Source organism: Myzus persicae, unplaced genomic scaffold (genome assembly GCF_001856785.1).
Source record: "Myzus persicae strain clone G006 unplaced genomic scaffold, MPER_G0061.0, whole genome shotgun sequence".
In the NCBI taxonomy this organism is placed as follows: Eukaryota; Metazoa; Arthropoda; class Insecta; order Hemiptera; family Aphididae; genus Myzus; species Myzus persicae.
In genome coordinates, this window is record NW_019103345.1 from 77,982 (window position 1) to 101,583 (window position 23,602).

General features: G+C 28.4%; 2 protein-coding genes across 2 annotated transcripts in view; one reads left to right on the plus strand and one right to left on the minus strand.

Annotated features, from left to right (window-relative positions):
• The window catches only part of LOC111034332 (E3 ubiquitin-protein ligase RNF19A-like), a 28,541-nt gene continuing 4,939 nt past the window's right edge, over window positions 1-23,602 (minus strand). Inside the window, exons 2-13 of the mRNA XM_022315494.1 lie at window positions 14,273-14,467; window positions 12,994-13,097; window positions 11,250-11,445; window positions 11,064-11,178; window positions 9,958-10,148; window positions 9,750-9,894; window positions 9,535-9,671; window positions 9,358-9,455; window positions 1,385-1,589; window positions 1,160-1,316; window positions 503-787; window positions 1-439 (exon numbers count right to left, since the gene is read on the minus strand). Of these exons, the coding sequence (XP_022171186.1) occupies window positions 382-439; window positions 503-787; window positions 1,160-1,316; window positions 1,385-1,589; window positions 9,358-9,455; window positions 9,535-9,671; window positions 9,750-9,894; window positions 9,958-10,148; window positions 11,064-11,178; window positions 11,250-11,445; window positions 12,994-13,097; window positions 14,273-14,467 (1,886 nt within the window). The 3' untranslated portion in view covers window positions 1-381. The remainder of the gene's footprint in view (window positions 440-502; window positions 788-1,159; window positions 1,317-1,384; window positions 1,590-9,357; window positions 9,456-9,534; window positions 9,672-9,749; window positions 9,895-9,957; window positions 10,149-11,063; window positions 11,179-11,249; window positions 11,446-12,993; window positions 13,098-14,272; window positions 14,468-23,602) is intronic.
• On the plus strand, window positions 5,012-8,842 carry LOC111034333. Its single transcript, XM_022315495.1, has 2 exons — window positions 5,012-6,193; window positions 7,389-8,842. The coding sequence occupies exons 1-2, from the start codon at window positions 5,846-5,848 to the stop codon at window positions 8,292-8,294; spliced, it is 1,254 nt and encodes a 417-aa protein (XP_022171187.1). The 5' UTR covers window positions 5,012-5,845; the 3' UTR covers window positions 8,295-8,842.

Below are 23,602 nucleotides of genomic sequence, written 5' to 3' on the forward strand. Positions count from 1 at the left end.
TTAGATTACAGAAAAATGTAATTTTTTCTATTTTATTTTTTCTCTTCATACAATTAATAAATTCTATATTGTTAACATTTGTTGTAGTAATAATCTACTAATTGTATGTAACGATAAAAAAAAAAAAAAACAAACAAATATAGTAATAAAACCCCAGTGATCACAGTCGCTTTAAAGGAAAAATTATGTATATATATTTATGATAAATAAATTATAATAATTATTTAATTATACAAATATAGTAGTAAACACATGAAAACAAAACATTAATGAAAATATCAAACTAAAGATAGAAAGACCAGTTTAAGTGAGAGCAAAATATAAAGCCCTGTAAATGGTATAATTTCATAGGTACATTAAAAACATAATACAAATGTATCATCATGAGCTAGCTGGCAGTTCACTTGATGCTCTACACAGCAAATTTCTAACAAACCCTCTAGAAAAAATTAAGAAAATGTAATTAACTAGAGAACATCAAATATATGGTAGAGATATTTACCTGAGAGGTAAAAAATTTTGTTGAGAGTCCATCACTGGAGGAGAAATAATGCTGACTGTATTGCCAAAACGCACTTCAGTAGTGGCACGTGATCTAATTGATGTTGCTGGAGTATCAGTTTCATCACTATTTCCCAATACCCGTCGCATCAGGCCAGCAGTCAACTCTTCTAATGAACTTAGAGACAAATTGAGAGGCTGTTGTGATTGTGATTGTGTCTCGTCACTCACATCAGCCGACGTTTTATGGCCAGAACGCATCGACGCCGTCTCACTATTGTCAACTCTTGTGAAACATAATTAAATGAGTTTAGTGAATTAGGGATATGTTCTAGAAACCCTTCAAACCCATAAACACTTTCAGCTTTAAGAAATTCAATCAGTTTGAAATGTGTGAAAATTGTAACATAATCAAGTTTAAAATGTTCAGGTCTGACACCAGATGAGTTTAAAAAAATTTGTTAAGTGTAAGCACTGTTTTGCTATTATTATATTTTAAAAATTTCTTCTAGTTTGAGTTCTTGTAAGCTTTAATTCAACCCATCCTTAATTTGTGTTTATTAAATGTTTCAATTCATATATTATTTTAATTTTGAATGTATGTTTGAAACTTTGGTAAAAATTGTGTATTTAATTGATTTTTGAAATAGATAATTACTTTTGAGCTAATAAACTGCCAGCTAATGCAACAGTACTTGCAGATTCTCGATCAGCATCTCTTCCCAATGCAGTATCACCATCCCAATCATTCCAGAATGATGGTTCTCCAATGGAAGGATTACCAATTTCAGCACCGTGACTAACAGTATCACCATCTATAAAAAAAATAAGACGGGTATTTGAACAATTGTTTAAAATAGATAAATATTAAGTTTTGATTTACCAGGAGTTGTGAAGTAATCAATATTAACTGTTTTAGGAGCACTGTGCTCTTCATCAAAATCAAAATGTACTCCATTTGAGGATGTAGTAACTCCACAGCCACCTGAGCGACACAGAGATACTGGAACTACACCGTAAACATAGAATAATAATATTGGAACGCCAATTCCAACAGCTAAACTGGCCATAACTGGTGCAGCAATCAACTATAAGATATAAAAAAGCAATTATATTTTTATAAAATGAAATTAAGATAATTTTTAAAAGCTAAAAAAATGTATTTTTAATTTGTTAAGAACTATCCTAGACAACTAAAATTTTAACAATTGTATATTTAAAAGAAAAACAAATGCTAATATTTTATGCATATTGACTAATTTTACATGTGTGCTGGGCTTCATTTGTAATATTACATGGTACTTCATCCTATAACCTCGTACTTAAAAAACATCCTGGGTCAATTTAAATTGTATGAAAGTATTACGTAAGCCCCAAATAAACCGAGAAACACCTTTAAATTAAAATGTATACGGAGTTCCTACTTTGTATGTCAATGATTTAATATACTTCATACTATTTTTAAATATTGTAATATATTAGTTAATTAATAATAATTATTAGAATAATTTTAAATAAAAACTTATAAATATTATTTAAAATGTTTTTAATTGAATTTAAAGGTAGAGGTATAAAATTGATACTTAAAATACTTTTATAGAAAGGTCATTTATCAGTTTTTATAAGCCCGGTATGGTTTATAATTTAAAGTACAATAGATCCAATAAATGGAATAAACTATGATTGTTTAATAATATAGGTCAGAACCTTGTAACACTAAAATTTTGATTAATAAATATAATATACAGATTGCAAAGGTAAACTTATTAATTTCAGCAAAAATAGCATAAGGTAGAAAATAAATAAATAATTAAATCAGCTTTCACATAAAGTTAAAATATAAATGTCTTGAAGGAAGGTAAATTTTATTAGACCCGAAAATATTCATATTCAACATAACTTATTATTAAGCTAGAATTTATATGCAATAAAAATATAGGAAATAAACAATTTTCCGATAGTTTCCATAATACTTTTTAACACAAATGAATCTTAATTTTAAATAAGGTTCTTTATATACAAACTAAATCGTTTTTGTTGTTCTTACTTTTAAACAAATCAATACCATTCCTCCGTATTTTTCGTTTAAAAGAAATCATTAATTTTAAGAAATATACATTAGGAGCATCTATCAAAACACTCAGGCCTTTTACAATATTTTTGTTACAAGGGCGACGGGGCCGGTGCGTTTTTAGTTTTTAGTACAAAAACAAGTCTTACAGGAAAAACTCACGCACCGTAGAATAGCCGGGTTTTGTAAATTAAATAGGATCGAAACACGCGTTTCATACTTCTACACCAATACGCGGTAGTAAAATTCATACTTTTGAATGTTCGATTTAATATAATATGTATAAATTCTTTGACAAAATAGCCTTTTAGAATGTTTATATTCAATTTTCAATTTTAAAGAACTTTAAAATTAAGATCTTTTTTCAAAAATCCCATGAAATAATTCCATTACATTTGTATTTATTTATTTATTTTGAGCACATCTGATTTTAAATCAAAAAAGTAATTCCTAAAGAGCATAGTCTAGATCCTAGACAATGAATTCATTGATATGTTCTACTATTCGATTATTATTTAATAGTCAGAAAAATGACAAAAATTCCTTTTGGTTAAATTTAGCTTCAAAATATCCAGCCATTTCTCAGAAAACCATTTCAATCTCAATTACCATTTTCCATATCATATCTTTGTGAAAAGGCATTTTCTGCTCTGAACAATATAAAAACAAGTAGAAGAAATCGTTCGAAAAATGTTGAACCTGTTTGAGTCTTACTGTTTCAACTGTTTTACCTCGAATAGAGGAATTAAATAAAAAATACCAGTCTCCAATATCACATTAAATTTGTATCATTAAAATATTAAATAAAAACAATTAGTTACATATCAATATGACATTATGTATATTCATTATTATTCATTTGTGTACCGTGAAAATTTTTAAAATGATCAAGTGCGCCGTTAGGAAAAAAGGTTGGGAATCCCTGGTCTAGAACCTTACAAATTCAACCATTTTTTAGAAATTACAATCGGATTTCATGAATTACGTTTAATTTACTACCGCTTTAAGTAGTTTTTATAGTTATGCAAACATGAAAATATTTCATTTTTCACAATGTATTGACATGAATGTGCGCGTGCGAGAGTTGCATTCAGCAGAGCCGTCGGAGGCTGTGACAGCGATTTTCTCAAACATACACTAATGCACAATTTTTGTTATTCATCAAACGTATCTTTCTAATACTAGTTTAAGAAAAATGAAAATTCGACGTTTGATTATATCTGAAAAAAGTTTTCAACTTTCAGACACTAAAAATTCTAAAAATTCAACAAATCAATGAGGCGTGAGAATTTTTGCCACAAAGTCAAATTTGTTGATACAATATACCATATTAATCAACCCCCCCTGAATCAGGCGGAAGATTAATGGAAAAGTATTATAGCTAAGGTATCAACTGAAACTATAACATTCAAATTTCATAGGATTGCGGAAAATTGGAAAACACCCTTAAATATACACAAAATATGCATTTTTTCATCCATGTATAATCTTATAAATAAAATAAGTAAAATAAAAATGGTGGGCAAATGGGAACGATTCTTCTGTACTTTAGGTGTCGTGTATGGGTTACTGCAATGGATGTATTAGATTTGAATTTAATATATTTCAGCAATGTCATGGCGCACCTAAATTAAACATTCGGTGAAAAAAACCATGTACCTAATTTTATTTTTTTCCTGAGATACACAAAAACAATATAGATTTAGTCAAAAACTGGTTTTGCATAAAAAATTATTCTCATTTTTCCTTATTTTTTTTTTTTTGTTTTACCCGACGCTTTTGAAGACTTCTCGAAATTTTTCATCTTAATCTTTCAAAAGCACAAACTAGATTCACTTTAGCACCAAAATCTTAGCATTATTTCGACTACTTATCCTGTATACAGTATACACAAAAAGTTAAAAAAAACACTCACAAGTATCACTGTAAAATCAATAACATTCATTATTCCGCTCAGAATCCAAATAAATAGATAGTTTGTATCAATATAAAGCGATACGTGTAATTTACCAATTGGATCAAAAAGGATGTTGCAAAAAAAACATTCTAAATGCATAGTATAATGATATGATTGTAGTATAATGATGGACTGCTATAAAATGCAATCAAAATAAATAAGTTTTTAGATTTATTTTTTGTAATCGCTTTCGCAATGGTGAACAATATACGTGCCTTTTGTTGTATTTAGGTACTAGGAGAACGAGAATGCAACAATAATACAATGAAACTGTCAACCATGGGGCGTGAAATTGACGGTCGCATAAAAAAAACTACGAGAAATTATATAGATTCATGAGCGGTGATTTAGTAAAATACAATTTTACTATAAGGCGGAGCGGAGTTAATTGTTATAAACTAACATAACAAATATTTCTATCAAAGTTTCAAAATATTAAATAGGTATATGTTCCACGTATCATGTATATAACATATTGTAAAGTTAACAATTATCAAACAGATATTTCTATAACAAAAAATAAAAAATGTATGTTGATTTATTTGAACCTTAAAAAAAAATAAATGTTTTTATTCTTGAGATAATACTTCGGGTATCTCGGCTATAGAGAAGCTATAAGCTATAAGCTATATCTTTGGCTACAAACTCCAAAATAGAATTCACCGACTAAATAGTACGAGTGTTCAAACTATAAAATAACTACTTAACTAAATTATGTAAATTAATAAAAATTATTATCGGTTTTTTCAATTCTCGTTATTTGTTTTGCGTACTCGCATCTCTCTACATCATCCCACAATTACGTCACGGCACGCTGACTCGGCTCTGCGGTATTGATGGGTCGCACGGATGACGTACATTCTTGCACACACCCACGGCGGCAGTCGGGCACGCCGGGGGACGCGCGAAGCGAGACGGTGGGAGCGAGCGTAAGATGACGGGAGGGAGACTGCGCACTGCAGAAGGGAGATCGTATACTACCAGTGCAACGGCGGGGAGAGATCGCGATCTGCCGACGTTTTCCCGTTGTTTCCAGTGCGGGGAGGGGGCTCAGTCGGCGGCTGCCGATACTCGTGCGAGGGGCGGTTAAGGGTGGCTACGGTGGCGGTGAGGGGGCCCAGGGGATGCAGGTCGACGACTCTCACAGGCTTACACACGCGCGCGCACGCTGTCGCGCCGCCGCCGCCTCCATAAATGCGCGCGCGGTCGAGGCCAGTGTTGTCGTGTCATACGCGTAATACGCACTGCCGCCGCCGCACGGTCAGACGTCGAGCGCTGTCCATCCGCCCCCGAGGCATCGTCAGCGATCCTCGGCCATGTCGTCAGCAGCCGCGTCAGCCGCCGCCGATGACGACGACGAGCATCAGCGGCAGCCGCTGCCCGCCGACCCGGACTGGTTGTCCGGCGTCATCAGTCGGCTGATCGGCCGGCCGCGGGATGCGGTCACGGTGATCTGTGACCGGACCATCGCCACGCCCGCGGTGTCCGACCCGCACAACGTGCTCAGCTCTATAGTGGCCGTGCACATTGTGTACGCAGTGGACGGCGTTCCGGGCACCGACTCCCTCGACGTGGTCATCAAGAGCCTGCCGCAAGAGCCCTACTCCAGAGCGTTCGTGCTCGAGGCCCAGTTCGACTACAGAGAAGTTCACTTTTACAACACGGTGGGTCCTCCTTCTACCCCTCCCCCGTATTCACATAAACATTACACTGACCTTGCCCCACCCCACACGTCACCCCATAAGCACGTCTGCACATCCATCACCTCTTGCACAGTTGTACCGTACACACCGCGAGCGAACTGCACACGACATCGTCGAATTCATAAGATAGAAGCCATGATCGGATGTTCTAGGAATTAATTTTAGCTCATCCAACCCCTAGCAAGATTGACATCCGAAATTGGGTGGAATACACACAACACTATATTATAGTCTTCGATTTCAATCCGTGCAAACCACGGTAATTGCCATGGCTACATAACGCCCGTCGTGCAGTAGACCTTGACCACTCGTTTCAAACATTAAAAAATAAATAAAAAATAGCTAGGCTACGTTGATGCGGTTATGGCTCCCGCGGATGCTTTGAACGAATTCCAGTCAAGGAAATAGCGTGTGCATGGAGAGATGTATGCGTATTGTTATTTGCTGCTGTCTAACCACAAGCGACCCTGAGGTATCATAAACGTGGACCATCCCACCGCACACACGTCAGACACGTCTGTTATTATGTCACGTAATTAATTATAACGCTTGCGGTCAAAAACAACAAAAAAGTTAGTTGGTATCTATCACTTTAAATAAACATGAAAAAAAGAATAATTAAAACAATGGGTGTCGTGATAATATATCTATACATACTTTTTATAATATGCTAATATTAAAAAAACCATTAAACAATAGAGATTACCATTATGTCAGTAGAATAAACATATAATGTTCATCGCAATAAAATTAACCCACTTTTATTCATCATAAGTTGATTTTTTTAAATTACAATTATATAGATATACTTCTCAGCAAAATGAAACCATGAAAATATTATTATTTGTTACACTATACCTTTTAAATTATACTACACTTTGTAAAGAGGTATAGAATACAACTGTCAAAATAAAAAAACCTTCCTCCAGATAAAACTAACTTTTTCAAAATGCTTCAATATTCCAATCAGATATCAATTTACTAGAATAAGGAGTATAAAAGTTTTTCTATTTTTTAAGCATATCAATTATTTTTAAAACGCAGAATAATTTTTTAAAAAAAAACGATCTCCTGACTAATAGCACATATTATTTTATTATACTGTCTTATAAATGTTAAATTATTTTTATTTCTAATAATTCAAATTTGGTTACAGGTATTATTTGAGTTAAGAAATCTCGAAGAAGATGTGCTAACAAAACACAATCGTTCTGCGATTGGTGACATGCCAGTTGCCAAATGTTACTTTGCTGGTATGAGTGCCAGTGGTAAGGATGAGTCGATGTTAGTATTGGAAAACTTATCCAAACGCGGATATACAGCAGCCAACTTCTCTACTGGACTGACATACAAAGAGGCCAAACTCGCTCTCGGTTCTATAGCTCGAATCCACGCAACGTCTCTTGCTTTGAAACTCAAGCACGGGCCGCTCACCGAACGTTGGCCGTTCCTATTCCAAACATCTCGTGCAACACTATCTTACCAAGCACTCGTTGAACGGGGAATGCCACAATTGCACGTTTTCCTACGATCTAAAGGGCCACAATACGACACGTTAATCAATACACTTAGATCTCTATGTCGTGTTACTAAACAAATAATCGGATCGCTAATGATACCCAAAGAACCGATGGGGTTGATGACGCACACGGACTTTTGGTGTAACAATTTAATGTTTGGAGAACAGGACCAATGTGTAATACTAGACTGGCAAATGATATCCTATAGTAGACCAACCAACGATGTCGCACTTTTGCTTGTAAGTAGTTTGTCAACGGAAACCAGACGAAACCATTCAAATGAGTTGGTAGACATCTACTGGGAAGCTTTAACAACGCATGCAAGTAAATTGGGAGTTGATATAGAAGGACAACTTGAATACAGCCGATATGACTTGGACGAAGACATGAAGGAATCAAAGTTATTGGCAGTACTTTTGTGTATAGGTTCAGTGGACGTTGCTTTAGGCAATGAAGAAACTGAACAAAGATTACTAGACCTGTTGACCGATCTACAAGCTGAGGAAATCTTCAACAGACATTTAACTGAAATTTCAGCATAGTATTTATTCAATTTTATCTTTGTTTATAATGTATTTCTCTTTTCTCAAGTAATGATATTACTTTAGAGCTTTCACACTATATAATATATAGAAAAAATATACTTGTTAATCATAAGGGTTTTATTTCACTTTTACTTTTTATATTAGTTCTGCAAATTCAGATGACACTTGAGGTTAAGGTAATTTTTTTTAAATGTTAAGAATTTACAAAATATATTAATATTAGAAAAATATTGTTAAAGCTAAATCATCATATTAATTTTATTAATTTCATCTCATGTACTCAAGTTTAAAAAGCCTAAAAGCCTTAATTGTTAGCATAACCTTAACACGGTATGCAAAGTAATTAATTTAATATTAGATCCTATAGCTCAAAACAAATGTATAAACATGTTATATTTTTCTTTTTAAAACCAGTTTTTACTGATTCTTTACATTTTGACATGTTAAAATTATGTTGCCTAAATTAATGTAACGGTGCTGTCCATACTACTCGTATTATGTGATTTTACTTACTATAGTAATAATAAACATTATTGATTATAAAATTGAAATTAATAATTGATTTGTGAGTACCTTCCAGTTTAATTATTAAATACGATAAAAGTATACACCTACATCCAGTGAAAAAGTGAAAATTAAGAATAATAAATATTCAAATTATGTTTGTGTAATACCAACAGAAGTACCTACTAAGAATGGCCAAAAAGTATATTTTAATTCAATTATACAAATTTAGTGATCACCTTTTATAATTGTAAGATAATATAAAATTCCCTCGGACAAATTAAAGTAAAACAATCTCAAGTCTAAAATATTTAATTAAACCATTAAAAAATACATTAAAATAATTATGAACCCTTAACTCTATAGCTAGTTATTATTATAATAATTAATTTAACTAAGAGATTAGATCAATTAGTTCAAAAAAAGTGAAAAAAAATTTTTTTTTAATATTACTCATTTACCTATATTACTGTCATAATATATTTTTTAGTTGAACCATAATGGCATAATGTATTTAAGTATTAAGTAATAAAATTAGTATGAAGTTAATACTCACCGCAGCTAATACCCCACCAGCAATTGCAAAATTTCGTTTTAATCGACTTGAATGTCTATAACGAGTATACATTTTTCGTCCAGTCCAAACAGGTACACCTTTTAATATAAATAAAAAACAATACACAAAGAATATCTAATCAATTCATTCATTATTAGATCAATAAGTTTTAATTACCAATAATTATTGCAGGTATTGCAATTCCTGCGATTAGACCAATACCAGCTGGAGCTCCAACCAATGTACCTAATTGCCATAAAAGCTTTTTCTTTCTGGACCAGGGTTTTTTGCCCCAAAAAGTACAACCTGAAGGACTAGAATTAAAGTTTATATATAAATAATTTAAAATTGCAATACTAACCCAAATGAATATAAAAAAAAAATGGTATTACCTAAGATAATGTAAATCGCTAACTACTTTCATACATAGCCAACAAAATTCTGCTCCACAAACTGCACATGTCATATGATTGCATGATCCATCGTCCATTTTTACAATTAAAACCTGGCAACGAGGACATGGCTTAATGTCTTCACCTAAAATTATATTTTATGTTACTATCACATGGATAAAATAAAAATATTATTAACATTTCATACGTGACTGTGAATCTGTACTAAATGTTAAAGATGAGGTTCTCATATTAGATGATCGTTTTGCTCTAGCGGAATCACATGTTTGATTAGGATGCCATGCAGCTTTACAATGGTAACAAAAGTATGAATCGCAACCAGGACGTTCACATTTTATTTTTGGACAACTGGCACAACCTGCCGCTATAACAGCATAACTAAAACAATACACCTTTATCATTATTTGTTACTGATATACTACCTAAATATGTATTATTTATTAGTCTATTTCCAAATTGGTTAAAAAGATAGTTTTTTAAAAAACAAAATAAACTTAATGAAGCAAATAAGGTAGTTGTATAGGTTACATTAAGTTATTATCAAGTTATGTTATTTTATAACAAAATTTAGTAAAATAATTCTATAAATAAACAATATTTAATAATCATTAAATATACATATATTATTATTATATTTCATTTTTCTGGAAATTTGAATAATTAATTGTGGATTATTATTTAACATTTCCAAGTTTACTTATTGTTATACACATTACAAATAATTAATGATAGAACTTATGTTATAATTTAGGTTATAGGCTATAGCTAATATCAGCCATTAAATGGTATTAACAAATTGGCGAACAGTCAAACCAATTTTACAAGTATAGCTGTAATTCTTTCTTTTTTTTTTATTTAAATCAACAGTTTTAAGTATTATTGTAATGGCAGTACTTTAAAAACCTTCATAAATGTGTCAATACTAACAATAATAGTTTGAATGGTTTCTTATGAAAGATCAAGTAGCATATTGCATATCCCATGTAAAAACCACATTGTACTGTTGAATACAGAATTTAAAGTGGATTTGTGTCAAAAATGTTTTCCACTCTATTTATAAATTAATATATTTCTAATACAACAGTTACAACAATATTTATCAGCTGCTTTTAAGTGTATAATGTTATAGTAAAATGTTAAAATTGTTAATACTGCTATGACAGAAATTAAAGATATTTTTGAGATAATATGTTTATCACGTTTTAGATGAATATTTAGCATTAATTAGAGTGATAAAATATCAAGGGTATAAGCTATTTAATGATGATAACCTTAAAATGTAAAACAATTTACCTGCAGTCAGGTGAAGGGCAATATCTAGTATCAGGATCAACTGCTAACACCCTCCGTACCATAAAGTCTTCATATTTTTCATAAAGGGCTAGATTATTGAGCACACTTTGTATATCTTCATAGAAATATATTAAACATAAAAAAAAATGTATTAAACTATAAACATTTAAAAAATTTAAAATATACCATTTGGATGCATAGCCTCAGTACACTCTGGACAGGTGATGTTTACACGCGATTCACATATTTCTATACGTAAATATTGTTGAAAACAGTCAAAACAGGAACGATGATTACAAGTTGACAATTTGGCAAAATAATTTTCATCAAATTTGGCTAGACATAATGGACACTCTAATAGACCATCAACTGGAACACCAATCTGGAAACATAAAATTGTATATAAATTTAAAAGATAATAGTTATAAATGCAAAAACAATAGTATTTCTTTGGGGATAACCAGGCAGATAGGTAAATTATACATTTTTTTGTTCAAAAAATATTTATAATATATATAAGCAATGGGTAACAGTTTTTGCACAGAGTTTGTAACCTTATTTGCATAAAATCATTGAAGCATATCAACTGTGCATTCATACAAATATGCAATTAAATATTTAAGTATAAAACTATAATAGGGGCACAAAAAAATAAATTTAAACGTAGTTTATGACGTAATCAATTTATTATTGCTAATGTATCATATATAATAACAAAGGTTTAAAATACAATTAACAAAATTGCATAGTGCAGATAATTGTGTATGGTTGGCTTTTTGTGGTAAACATAATATCTCCTATTTTTTTTCTGCAAAAATACACGTCATGTAAAATATTTAAAAACAATTTAAATGACAACTAAAACTACAAAATTAAGAATTTCAAGTTAAAAAAAATTAAATGTGGACAAATAACAACATTTGGATAAATACAACATTTTAATTCTAGACATTCAGAAATTAATGTGTGTGGTCAGATAATAATCAAATATTTGTACTACAAAAAAATATGCAAATTTATAAAGTCCCTATCTCTGTTTATGCGCTATAATATTTTAATAACAGCCAATCGGAAACTTCAGAACTATTGATGTAGACTTGTTATTGAAAAAAAAATTGAATATAAAGAAAATAAACTACGATGATATAAGGGCCTTGATTATTCAAGGTTTTCCATCCTTAATAATCAACTACCAGAAATTCACTTTAAAAAACAAATTATAAAAAAACTCTTAAATCATATATTTTATAATTCCTTGTTCCCATAATATATTTTAGTTACAAAATTTATTTCCCTGATTTTATTTCATTAACTCTAATTAATTACTTTTTTCAAAGAACTTCTAAGTATTGTTAAAATTGAGAAATATATCAAAAGATACACTGCATTAATTGTAAATAGCAAGGGATCAAAAAGTTTATTCATTTAAAAAGTCAAAAACCATTGCAAGAAAAGAAGAAATCAACTACAATCATGCTGGTTAGAAAACATGATTTATACATTTGAAAAAATAAAAATAACATCACTAATGGCATACTACCTAATGAATTACAATAATAAGACTATAACTGTAAGTACTCATAAACACTTGATGATACAACAAGTTGCTATTTAAAATATAGAAAAAATACAAATGGATACTAGAACATTTAATTAATTTAATATTTTCATGTCAAGCCGTACATAATAATAAAACATCTAGGAGTATTGCTGAAAAAATCATCAAATTATACTTTAATAAATCAACAATTGTGTTTCTACATAAAGCAATTAAAAATATGACGCATGGATAGACAATAGAAATATAAGATAGGTTAGGTTAGGTACCTTATTTCAATAATTTAGTATAGAAGCATAACACAAATGTTTTTCAAATAAACTAAATTTTTTCTAGTAAAAATAAATAATGAACCTAACTATAATCACTTACTTTGGTATTACATACTGGAGTAACCTTTTTAGGATCATTGTAGTTTTGTCCAAACCCCAAAGGAGCTTTTTCAAAATCGGTTACATCTGCTACACTAGGACCACCTAAAATAAATAACTTATCAGATTTATTTTACAATATACGAGTATAATAATTTATCAAAAAAAAAGGATAAATAATAAAATCACAATTTACATGACATCATTTATGGCAAAATAAGTACATATATAATAATAATACATCAAAAATAATTATGGTAGTATTGGGAATTTTTCAATTCAATTTAATAAGATAAACATTTAAAAATGAGATACAAAATAATTCAACAAATAGAGATGAATTGAGATTTTTGTGATACCTACAAAACTTATTCATAATTTTTTTTTAGATAACAGGGCACATGGTAGCTATATTTATTGAATCCGTGGATTATAATAAATCTATGCAACAAAAGTTAATTATAATGTTAAAAATGTGGCTGTAATTGTTTTCCAAAAATTATTTTGGTTATAGTTATATTAGTACATTAGTTTTGTTTAACAAACAATTTTGAAATTTAAAACATTTTAGACTTTGGTTTAAAATTTAGATGAAATTACTATCTAGGTTCTCTAGTTGGTTATTACAATATGCTAATTTTAAAAATAAATAAAATTTAAAAATTATTATATCATACAATTAAAAAATATATAAAAAACACAACAAATTGTATTTTCATCTAAAACTTTGAATACATAACATACTCTAATATTAAAATTTCTATTTTGCCAAAGGTTGTAAATTTGAAAGGTTATATTTTATTTTACGACAATGATCAAGTAATATATTATTTCTAAGTTCACTTCGATTAATGATAAGTAGGATAAAATTATATTCAGTATTAGCTATCGTACAACATACATAATTAACAACCTTAACCATCAAAATAATTATACTTGAGAAAAGAGAAAAAAATAATAACCAGTTTATGAGTTGTTAATTGATAGGTACTATTAATTTGTGACATAACCATAAACATGTAAAATATAATAAAATAATAAGATGACATAATGCAACCAAATACAAAGTATAAATTTATAAAGATTATAGAATCAAACTGCATAAATAATATTTAAAGAAAACATTGAGCTATTATTTCAATAATAACTACTATAGTTAAAAATTAGTAATAATTTTCTGAATGACAAAATATCTTATTTGGTCATAAAACTAAATTGAATATCTTAAATGGTGATTATCATAGAGTCAATTGAATCAACAGACCATTTTACAAACATACCGGTAATTATAGTACGGCGTTTGCCATTTTGTGAACTTCCCAAATGTCTTGCCAAAAATGTATTTGAATACAAAAGTCGGCGTAAGGAAAATCTCGGCATACGTCTTTTACGTGTAGGCGCAGCTGCACTTGTACTGGCTTCAGGCAAATCTTGTAACGATTTGGATCTCATCCCGCGACTGTTATTTCTACTGTCTACACAATACAACATAATAAAGAAAAAATTAATGATTTTAAGTAATCATAAATCACTACATATTTCTTTCTTATATTTGGATGATATTATAAGTTATAACATCGCACAGACAGTAATGATACTGAACAAGATGAACAAACGGCAATGGTACGTGGTTGGATTAGTGAAAGTTGGTGTTCACCTTGACCAATAAAAATAATAAAATAAATAAATATACCTACATAGCGAATTTAGATTATATTCATTATTTAACAAAAGTGGCATTGGGAACAATGTCATCAACTATTAATTGATAGAAAAAAATGTGTGAAAATAAAATATCACTTAAATTTACTAGGTTAATGACTTAGTTTAAATTAAAATATATATATCATTATATCAATACAGTTTACTACTCTCTACATCAAGAATACTTTTCTTAGACTATAAACATGGATTTTATCAATTTTACATGGAATATAACAAATGAATGAGCTTGTATTTGCTATTCATTACTTCATGTGTCACGACTTAGAAGTTTAAATTAAAAATGTTATTAAATAAAATATAATACATTTTCAAAGTTATTATATCATAGTCAAAACTACATAACATTAAAATAAACCATGAATTGTTAAAAGTATAATAACTAAAAAATTGTAAAACAATTTTTCCATATTTAACTACAAAATTACAAAAAATGTTGATAAGTAACTGCAGTTAGCAGGTACATATCATAATTCGATAAATTGAAGCGTTTCAACAATATTATCATGAAATTTCTGTTTCCTATATAGTCTGTTCAGTCTTCAATAGGTGCTACATACAAGATTTTACTGATTCAAAGACAGTTTTTCGAAAAGTATACCGGTACAAAATTAAATTAGGTAGTAAATCAAATGAAAAAATCTATGATCCATAATTAAACAATTTTAAATATATACATAAGAAAATAATAAATATTGGATGAAATTGGTGGACCAATAAGTAGTTACCTTCAATTCCTTTTCTAACACTATTAATTATCTGATTCATTACCTACTTAATAAACCAATACATAAAAGCTACATAATTAAATAATTTTGGTTAAAAAAAATTACAGCTGTACAAATTAGAAGTCAATCAGTAGATTAACCCAATTAAGACCTTGAACATTATACAAAGATAAATTTAACCAATATAAAAAATAATTAAATTAATAGAACGAGGAAATATAAAAAAAGAAACATGTAGGTATCATTTTATTTCATGTCAAGACAATGCATATTATACTACATCATACACATATACATTTACCTAATTGTTTTTCTATACACATTGTTGTTTATTTAATTTATTCTAGAAGCCCGACTTTAATAAAAACAAATAAATATAATTTAAAACGCAACAAAACAAATGTGGTACACCTATGAATAAAAATTAAATTTGTTAACAATTTTATGACTACAATACCATTTAACCCTTTGAAGACTAATCAAGCATAGTCATCTAACGATCAAACAAAAGAAACAGAAATATGTAAGATGAGATGACAAACATAAAATTTAATATTTCCTTATGTATTACCTACAAATTATTATTATCTTTTCCGTTTATCACTAAATGACGCTTGTATAAATAATTACATGTTGTTTACATTTATTTATATTTAATCTAATTGTAAATTTATGTAGAACTAAAACACAAACTGCTCTAAATGTTGACCTTCGTCCGGGTTACGGTTATCTTATTCTATTTAATCCTTTTTGTAATCGTTTTGCTATACAAAACACAATATAAAGTCATACCACATTATAATGACACACGCACACACAATATTGTGTATATTGTATATATGCATATTTTTTGTACAGTTATTCAAAGTATTAGAATTGCATTGGTTTTGAGTACATATTACCCATAAGCTTGTCCAGGAGTGCAGTGAATGTTGCTTTAGCTGGACACGACAATTTATTTTGGATTTAATGCCTAGTGGGATGGTGGATATTTATTTGAAAGGTAGAAACAGAACGAATATTTTACAAATATTAAGTTTAAAATTAAATTCAAATATAAATAATATTCAATGTTATTTAAATGGAAATTTATAATACTATTTTATAAATACGAGAAGTCTAAAAATAGAAAAGTTTTATACTAGAAATCCGACGTTCACTAGATGCACTTTTTATTTGCAATACTTCTTAAATGTTATAACCATAGTCCATAATGAAGGAAATAAGTGGACTGATTCCCAGCTGATTCTGTAGGGCCGGTTAAAGCACCCGGAACAAAATCTTGCGCACGCCAATGATATTACCCATTATATTTTATGTATTAACTATTAGTATTACTAAGATATGTTATGAGATTACATGGGTCCCGAAATTTTTATCACGATTTCGATACACCCAATAAATATAATTCGTTACTATAAGTTCGTATTGCATTATTTGAAAGTTTATAATTTGTATAATCGTTTTGCAGGTACCTCTCGTTTTTTTTCAAAAAAACAGCGAGATTTTTTTAAATATTAATAAAACAAGGTTGATTTATTTCATAAATTGTATTCAACTGTTAATTTAACACGTACAATAATTATGTGTGTATTTTTTTGTCTGAGAACACTTTTTATAGTGTAAAAAATACTTAGGTTTTGAACATCAGCATATTTTTAGCTAGGAAAGTGAATGTAGTCAATACCTACTGCGGACGATCAAAAGTGAACAATCCAGTAATTGAAAAAATATAGAAAAATTTGGGAACATTTTCGGTCAATACTTACGTATAAACTATTTCTCTACTTGGTTTGATTTTTACTTTTTTCGACCTATTTGTAGACATTTCACATTTTCGATATTTGTTTTTAGAAATTTTTCTATAAATATTGATTAAAAAATGTTCATTTTTTAATATAAATTTCCTCATAAGTTATTTTTATAGCAATTTAAAGATATTAAAGATACATAATATATGTATGTAGCCATGTACTCGTGTAGAATTTTAGTTCTTTTGCTGTAATTCAAAAATGTTTGTCGAGGGGATTAGGAACTATTGAAGAAGGGGATTGGAAATATAAATTATCTCTTTGTCTAAAACACGAGGAACACAGGAATTTAGACATGTTCTAATTTAAACGTATCAATTGATTTAGTGAAGCGAAAAGAATTCAAAAAAAAATTTGAATTTGTCGTCAAGTCTACTTAAGATTTACTTTCCTACATATTTAATTTTATCCACATATAAATCCAAAAAAAAAATCGTGCTCAAAAAGTGATTTTGTATATTTCAATTTTGGAGAAGTAAACATCAACAAATTAAAAATCCGGGAAAGTCGATCTCAAGTAGACTACACAAATTCATATCCGTTTTTGGAATTCATATAGCTTCACTACATCAATCGGTAGGTTGGGATGAAAAAACGTCTAAATTCCAATATTCTGCTTGTGTTAAATTAAAACAGAAAATCACCGCTTCCAATCTGTATACAATTACACGACAATTTCTAATGCAAAGTTCTCTACAAAAATGAATTCTACCTGCGGTATAACTAAATGATGTCAAAATAAATTACACCAATAGCAATATAAATATATCGAAAAATATACATAGTAAAGTTTTTTCGTGAAGAATCGTTTTTCATATGCAATTATGATATATATTGAATTCAAACAGACACTGTAGTAGTAGTACTCGACACCATTATCCAAAGCGGATAATATTTCCCTCCCCCGCCTATTTTGTATTAATGCAATAAAAATCAGAGAATATCAATGGCCCATCGATTCTACAAATACAGCATCGATTTCGACGATACAAGTATACATATACTAAACAATACAATATTCCAATAATCCAATTGCAACTGATTTTTTTGTTTTTTTTATGTTTTAAAGCAGTATAGCCATTATAAGTGCTTTTTTAAATAGAAATCAATCAAAATACCTAACCTAATCTACTTTTCAATGAAATGCATAATGGCCTTAAAATACGTCAACTAATTCGCTCCCGCAATTTCTGTATGATTCCCGGAAATTGCCCATCCCAAGTCTTGAATGAGAAGTAAAATTAGGCAATCTAATCAATCAATCAAACCTGTCAACGGTTGAATGTTTGTGAATTATTATGACTTTAAAAATTGTAATTTATTTTTAAATTTATCAGAATAAGAAAATATTATCTGTATTTTGTAAGAAATGTATACATTAAGTGATAACATAATACATAACACATTCCATTAAATTTTTTTTTTAAATGTGTAGAAACAGGTAAATATTTTACACTATTTTTATCAACAAAAATGTGCATATTTTTGTAAAATAAGAAATCTTTTGACAATTACATAGATAAAGCTCACATTCCTTTACAAAAGTTATTTTTCTTCGAATCATATTTAAAAACTAGTTTTTTATATAAGTGTTTTATACTGCAGGGCGATTTATCAAGCATGCAAACCTTTTCCCCATTTTATACTTTCGTAATGCAGGTACTAGATCAGGGTGGTCCAGCCTTCTATAGTTGGATGGCTAATTTCCACTTTTATAAAAAATTAAAAACATAAGGAGCAGCCAAAATAAAAATAAATGATAATATATATATATTTTTTTTATTAGCTTTAAGTATTACTATTACAGCTCAACAATTATATAAAACAATATAACTAGATATTATTATTTATATTTAATTTTATCTAGAGAAATAGAGAATGTTCGCGATTGTGAATAGTATTCACGCCGTTCAGGAAAACCCACAGTCATTATTATTAGGTGGCGATAAGACCGACTTTCTCGATTTTAAAGCGAATTTTTTAATATAAATTTTCTAGGAAGGACCAAAAAAAGGCTTCGAGATCTGTGAGTTGGAAAACCCTGTACTAAATGATACTCTCAAAAATACCCAACATTTTAAAATTATTTTAAGAAATTCATGTCTCTAAAATCATTTATTATTGGATTACATTAACAAAAATAAACGATTTTGTCAAAATCTGTTTTGAGTAAAAATTCCCACGATTATTTTAAAGATAATATTTTACTTGACCATCCGAAACACCTAACTGATCATATTTGCTACATAACAAATCGCACTCTCAAAATTGAAAGTCGAAGTATTTTTACAACTCCAAAACGTGGACTTAAAAATAAAAATAAATTTAAAACTCACCATTGTAAAACCAATAAATACAATCTTTTTCCGGCACAAAGTCTAATAAGAACTTTGAATGGACATTTGACACAGTACAATCTTTGAAAAATTGGTGCATTTATAATTTATGTACTTCAAACTTATAATTGAATATTCTGAAAATCAGAATTTTAGTAAATTTACTATTTTTTTTGTTTTACTAAATCGAAAATTTGTTGTATAATGTTACAATAAGATCTGCAATATGTATGAAGCGTAAAAAATGAATTATTTAAGTCTTAAAAGGGATTAGAATTTAGAATGCTTGGTGACTCACTCCATATTTTTTTATTATTGTTGTAAACCAGAATTCAATGTTTACTTTCCATAAGTATCGAAATAAAAATAAAAAGAGTAAATATTAGGGTAAATAATATAGTTATGACTAATAAGCTAATGATTTTGAGAGAACTCGAAAACTAGGCCAAATAGACATTTGGCACATTGTCTTAGAACTTGAAATATCAATCAACACCGAATAAATAAAGGTTAACATTTTGTTAAAAGCTGGTTTGTACCAAACTTACACTGTTGGGAATTTGTAGAATGCTTAGTTTAAATAGCATTGTGTAATTGGTGTAATGATCTGAACAGACAACCGGTCTTTAGCCAATTAGTCAAATCATAAATCTATCTGTTATATAATACATTATATGATGTACAGAAGTAGCAGGCGAAAGTCACTAGTTACCCGTAAATAAACTATGATGACTGTTGATTCTCTACCAAAAAGCGAATTGATAATAATTTATATGACGTTGTAGTCTTATATAAATAATAGAGAACTTTTACAAGTAAATTAAGTTTCTTAAAGATTTTATAAATCGTAAGGTTAGGTACGATATCCCTCAAATATTGTTTTATTTTATTCAACATTTCTACCCTCACAAAAACTCCAAAAACTGATGGATCAATAATCATTTATCATCATTTTTATGAACACCAAAAGATATTAATTTTTTGTGATTTTTTTTACGAACAACAATATCAGATTTTAAAATTATAATATAATATTAATTAAATTCAATGAACGACGTATTATTTTTTTAAATATGTACTTGGTGAAAAATAATTAACAATAAACTCGTCATGTTATTAGAAAGTTTTTAATATTTTATTCTTATGCAAGGCTTAGCAACAAATTTATTAATAATATGTTTAACAGGTCATCAGCCCACTACAGATTGATTAAATTCTAAGCCAGCTTTCTGGCAACAGAATATAGTCAATATTTTTAAACAATTTTTGAAAGGTCAAAATACACCCCCGATTTTTAAAAATAAAATGTTACTGCAGAACAACTGAACAACTTTGTCAAACAAAATTGTATGAATGATAAATTTAGTTATTTATTAATGTATATACATTATTAAATATTTGTGCAAATGGACTACATTTTCATACATAAATAAGCAAAAAGAAAATAATGAATATCTAAAATATTCTAAAATGAAGGTTAAATATGATCTAAATTTTCGTATTTACATACAATAAGTATTCATACGCACGTAGGTAGTATGTTTTTATTATATCATTCCTATTTTATTTTAAATTATAATTTGTACTTTGTCATTAACCCATCCAAGGTTTTAGTATATATATATATATATATCTATAGAATTAATTCATATCTACCTATAATAATGATAAGAATAAATAAATAAAAAAATTAAAATAGGTTATCATCTTATCACAGATAGCAAAATTGATTGATATAAAAAAATGTATAATAGTTAAAACTATAAATAATAGATAGGTACAAAAAAATAGGTTTAAAACTTGTTTATGTTTGATGGAGCAGACAACATCAGTGAAATCAATTTCATGACAATATTATTAAAGAATCTATAATATTTTTATTTTATTATAATTCTCAACATTGCGACCAAATCAAGTGACATTATTTATAAAGTATAACACTAATTATTGTTATGACACTACTTGGACCTATCTAATATTTATTTACTATGACTTGGTTGATTTTGAAAGCACAATCTACAGTTTGATAATATTATTGATTTTACATAGTATACAACTATGGTTATTTTTAAAACGAAACCCAATGGTAAAATATCAATAAGTATAGAGTACTAGACAAAGGTCAATATTGTATATTCATTATTTTAGTCTAGAAGCATCTCATGAAAATTTGAATATACCATGGAAAAGCAATAGTTCTTGATATGGATATTGGATGAAAGAAAGACAGTGTGTGTTTCGAAGGTAATGGGGCCTTTTAAAAACCTAAGATTAATTTCTTTTTAATGAATGCATAAGTCATTGTAATAATTACTCGTTAAAAATCAGATTAAATTTATAAATACTAAAATTTACCAAAAATTATTAAGCTTCGAAATGAAATAATAAAATTTATTTCTGTACAATGTAAAAGTAATTAACTTTAAAAAAGATGTTTTTTATGATTTGAAATTATTTACAAACATTTAAAAAAATGATAATAGTTATTGAAATAATGAGTGTCTTGCGTTAAAAAAATTGTAGAGAATTTAAAATACTCACTAATCACATTCACAATCCTTATTCCCACTACTTCTTAGAGTACACCTATAAATTAAAAAGGCAGCTGTTTTTTTTTAACAAACTGAACCCTCTGGATAGCAGAAACCTCTGATTAATAGGAAAAATGTCAATAACCAAGAGCATCCTGTATTTAGTTGTTTCACTGTATATTTATTTAAGTACACATTTGTAATTGAAAATACTCTAATTCCTACAAAGATGGCAACTTCAATCTTTTTTTTGCGTGATGCAACTCACCTACTGATAATAATTTCGGACGCATGTAGTATGCTCCCAAATTTTTCAGTAATCTCTGAGTTAAGAATTATGGTGAACAATATTTTTCAGAGTTTGACACATCAGTTTTGTATTTAAATTATTATTTGACTACATCCATTATAGATATTACATTTTTTATAGATAATATTTAGATGAATTGATAGGTTGGTGTTAAAAAAAAAATCAATACTTACTCCAAAATATTTATAATTTTTTTAATAGGCTATTAATCAAAAAACGATTTTAAGTGATTGCGTTTTGTTTATCTATGTTGTGCGTGGGTCAACATCCTCTGAATTTTAAAACTAACAAAATAATTTTCTTTAGCTAGGTATGACACTATTGAAGGAAAGACTGTATTGTATTAAAATGATATTATAATGATATATTACATTGTTACTTTAACTTTTTTTCAGTCAAAAAATAGAATTATTATAATTTTAAACCTGAGTATAAATAATAAAGAGTAATATATAATAGTATTCAATTGGAATTACAGTCTTTTAAGTATTGTAGAATTAAAAACTGAAATTGACAGGTTTATACATCAGAATAAAGGAAGATAAATATCAGAAATAATTATTGACTATATTACGATGCTACTAATTACTATACTTATATTTTATTTCAAAGAAATTATTAACATAGACCTACTTTAAACAAATAATGAATACATAATTGTGCATTTAAATTTCTCTACAATTTGTGTAAATCCATATAAATCATAACATATCAATTTATCTTTTATTTACCTAAAAGGAAAACAAATAGAGAAAGTGTACACTTTGTTTTCTTTTTACAAACACAAATTTAAGTTTTAGTATGACATAAGTGAATGACAAATGAACAGCTTAAAAAAATGCAGCAAATATTATGATTATAGAATTAGCAAAGAGAAATCAAATAACCTGTTTTATAATTTTAGAATGAGTTGTAGATAACAAAAAAAACAAAGAGTAAGAATAAAATGGAGTTAAACATCAGAAAAAGTCTTAAAATAATCTTTTAATTCATTTAGTAATAGCTACAAACACATATTGGGAAGTGTAATAATATCAAACTACAAACTCAAAAAATAATTTGATTTTATTGATTTTATTTTATTTATTATGATTAAACAGGCTAGCCCAATTACAATAGTAATGTGGGAACATAAAATAATAATATACAAAGTATTTAATTAGATATATATT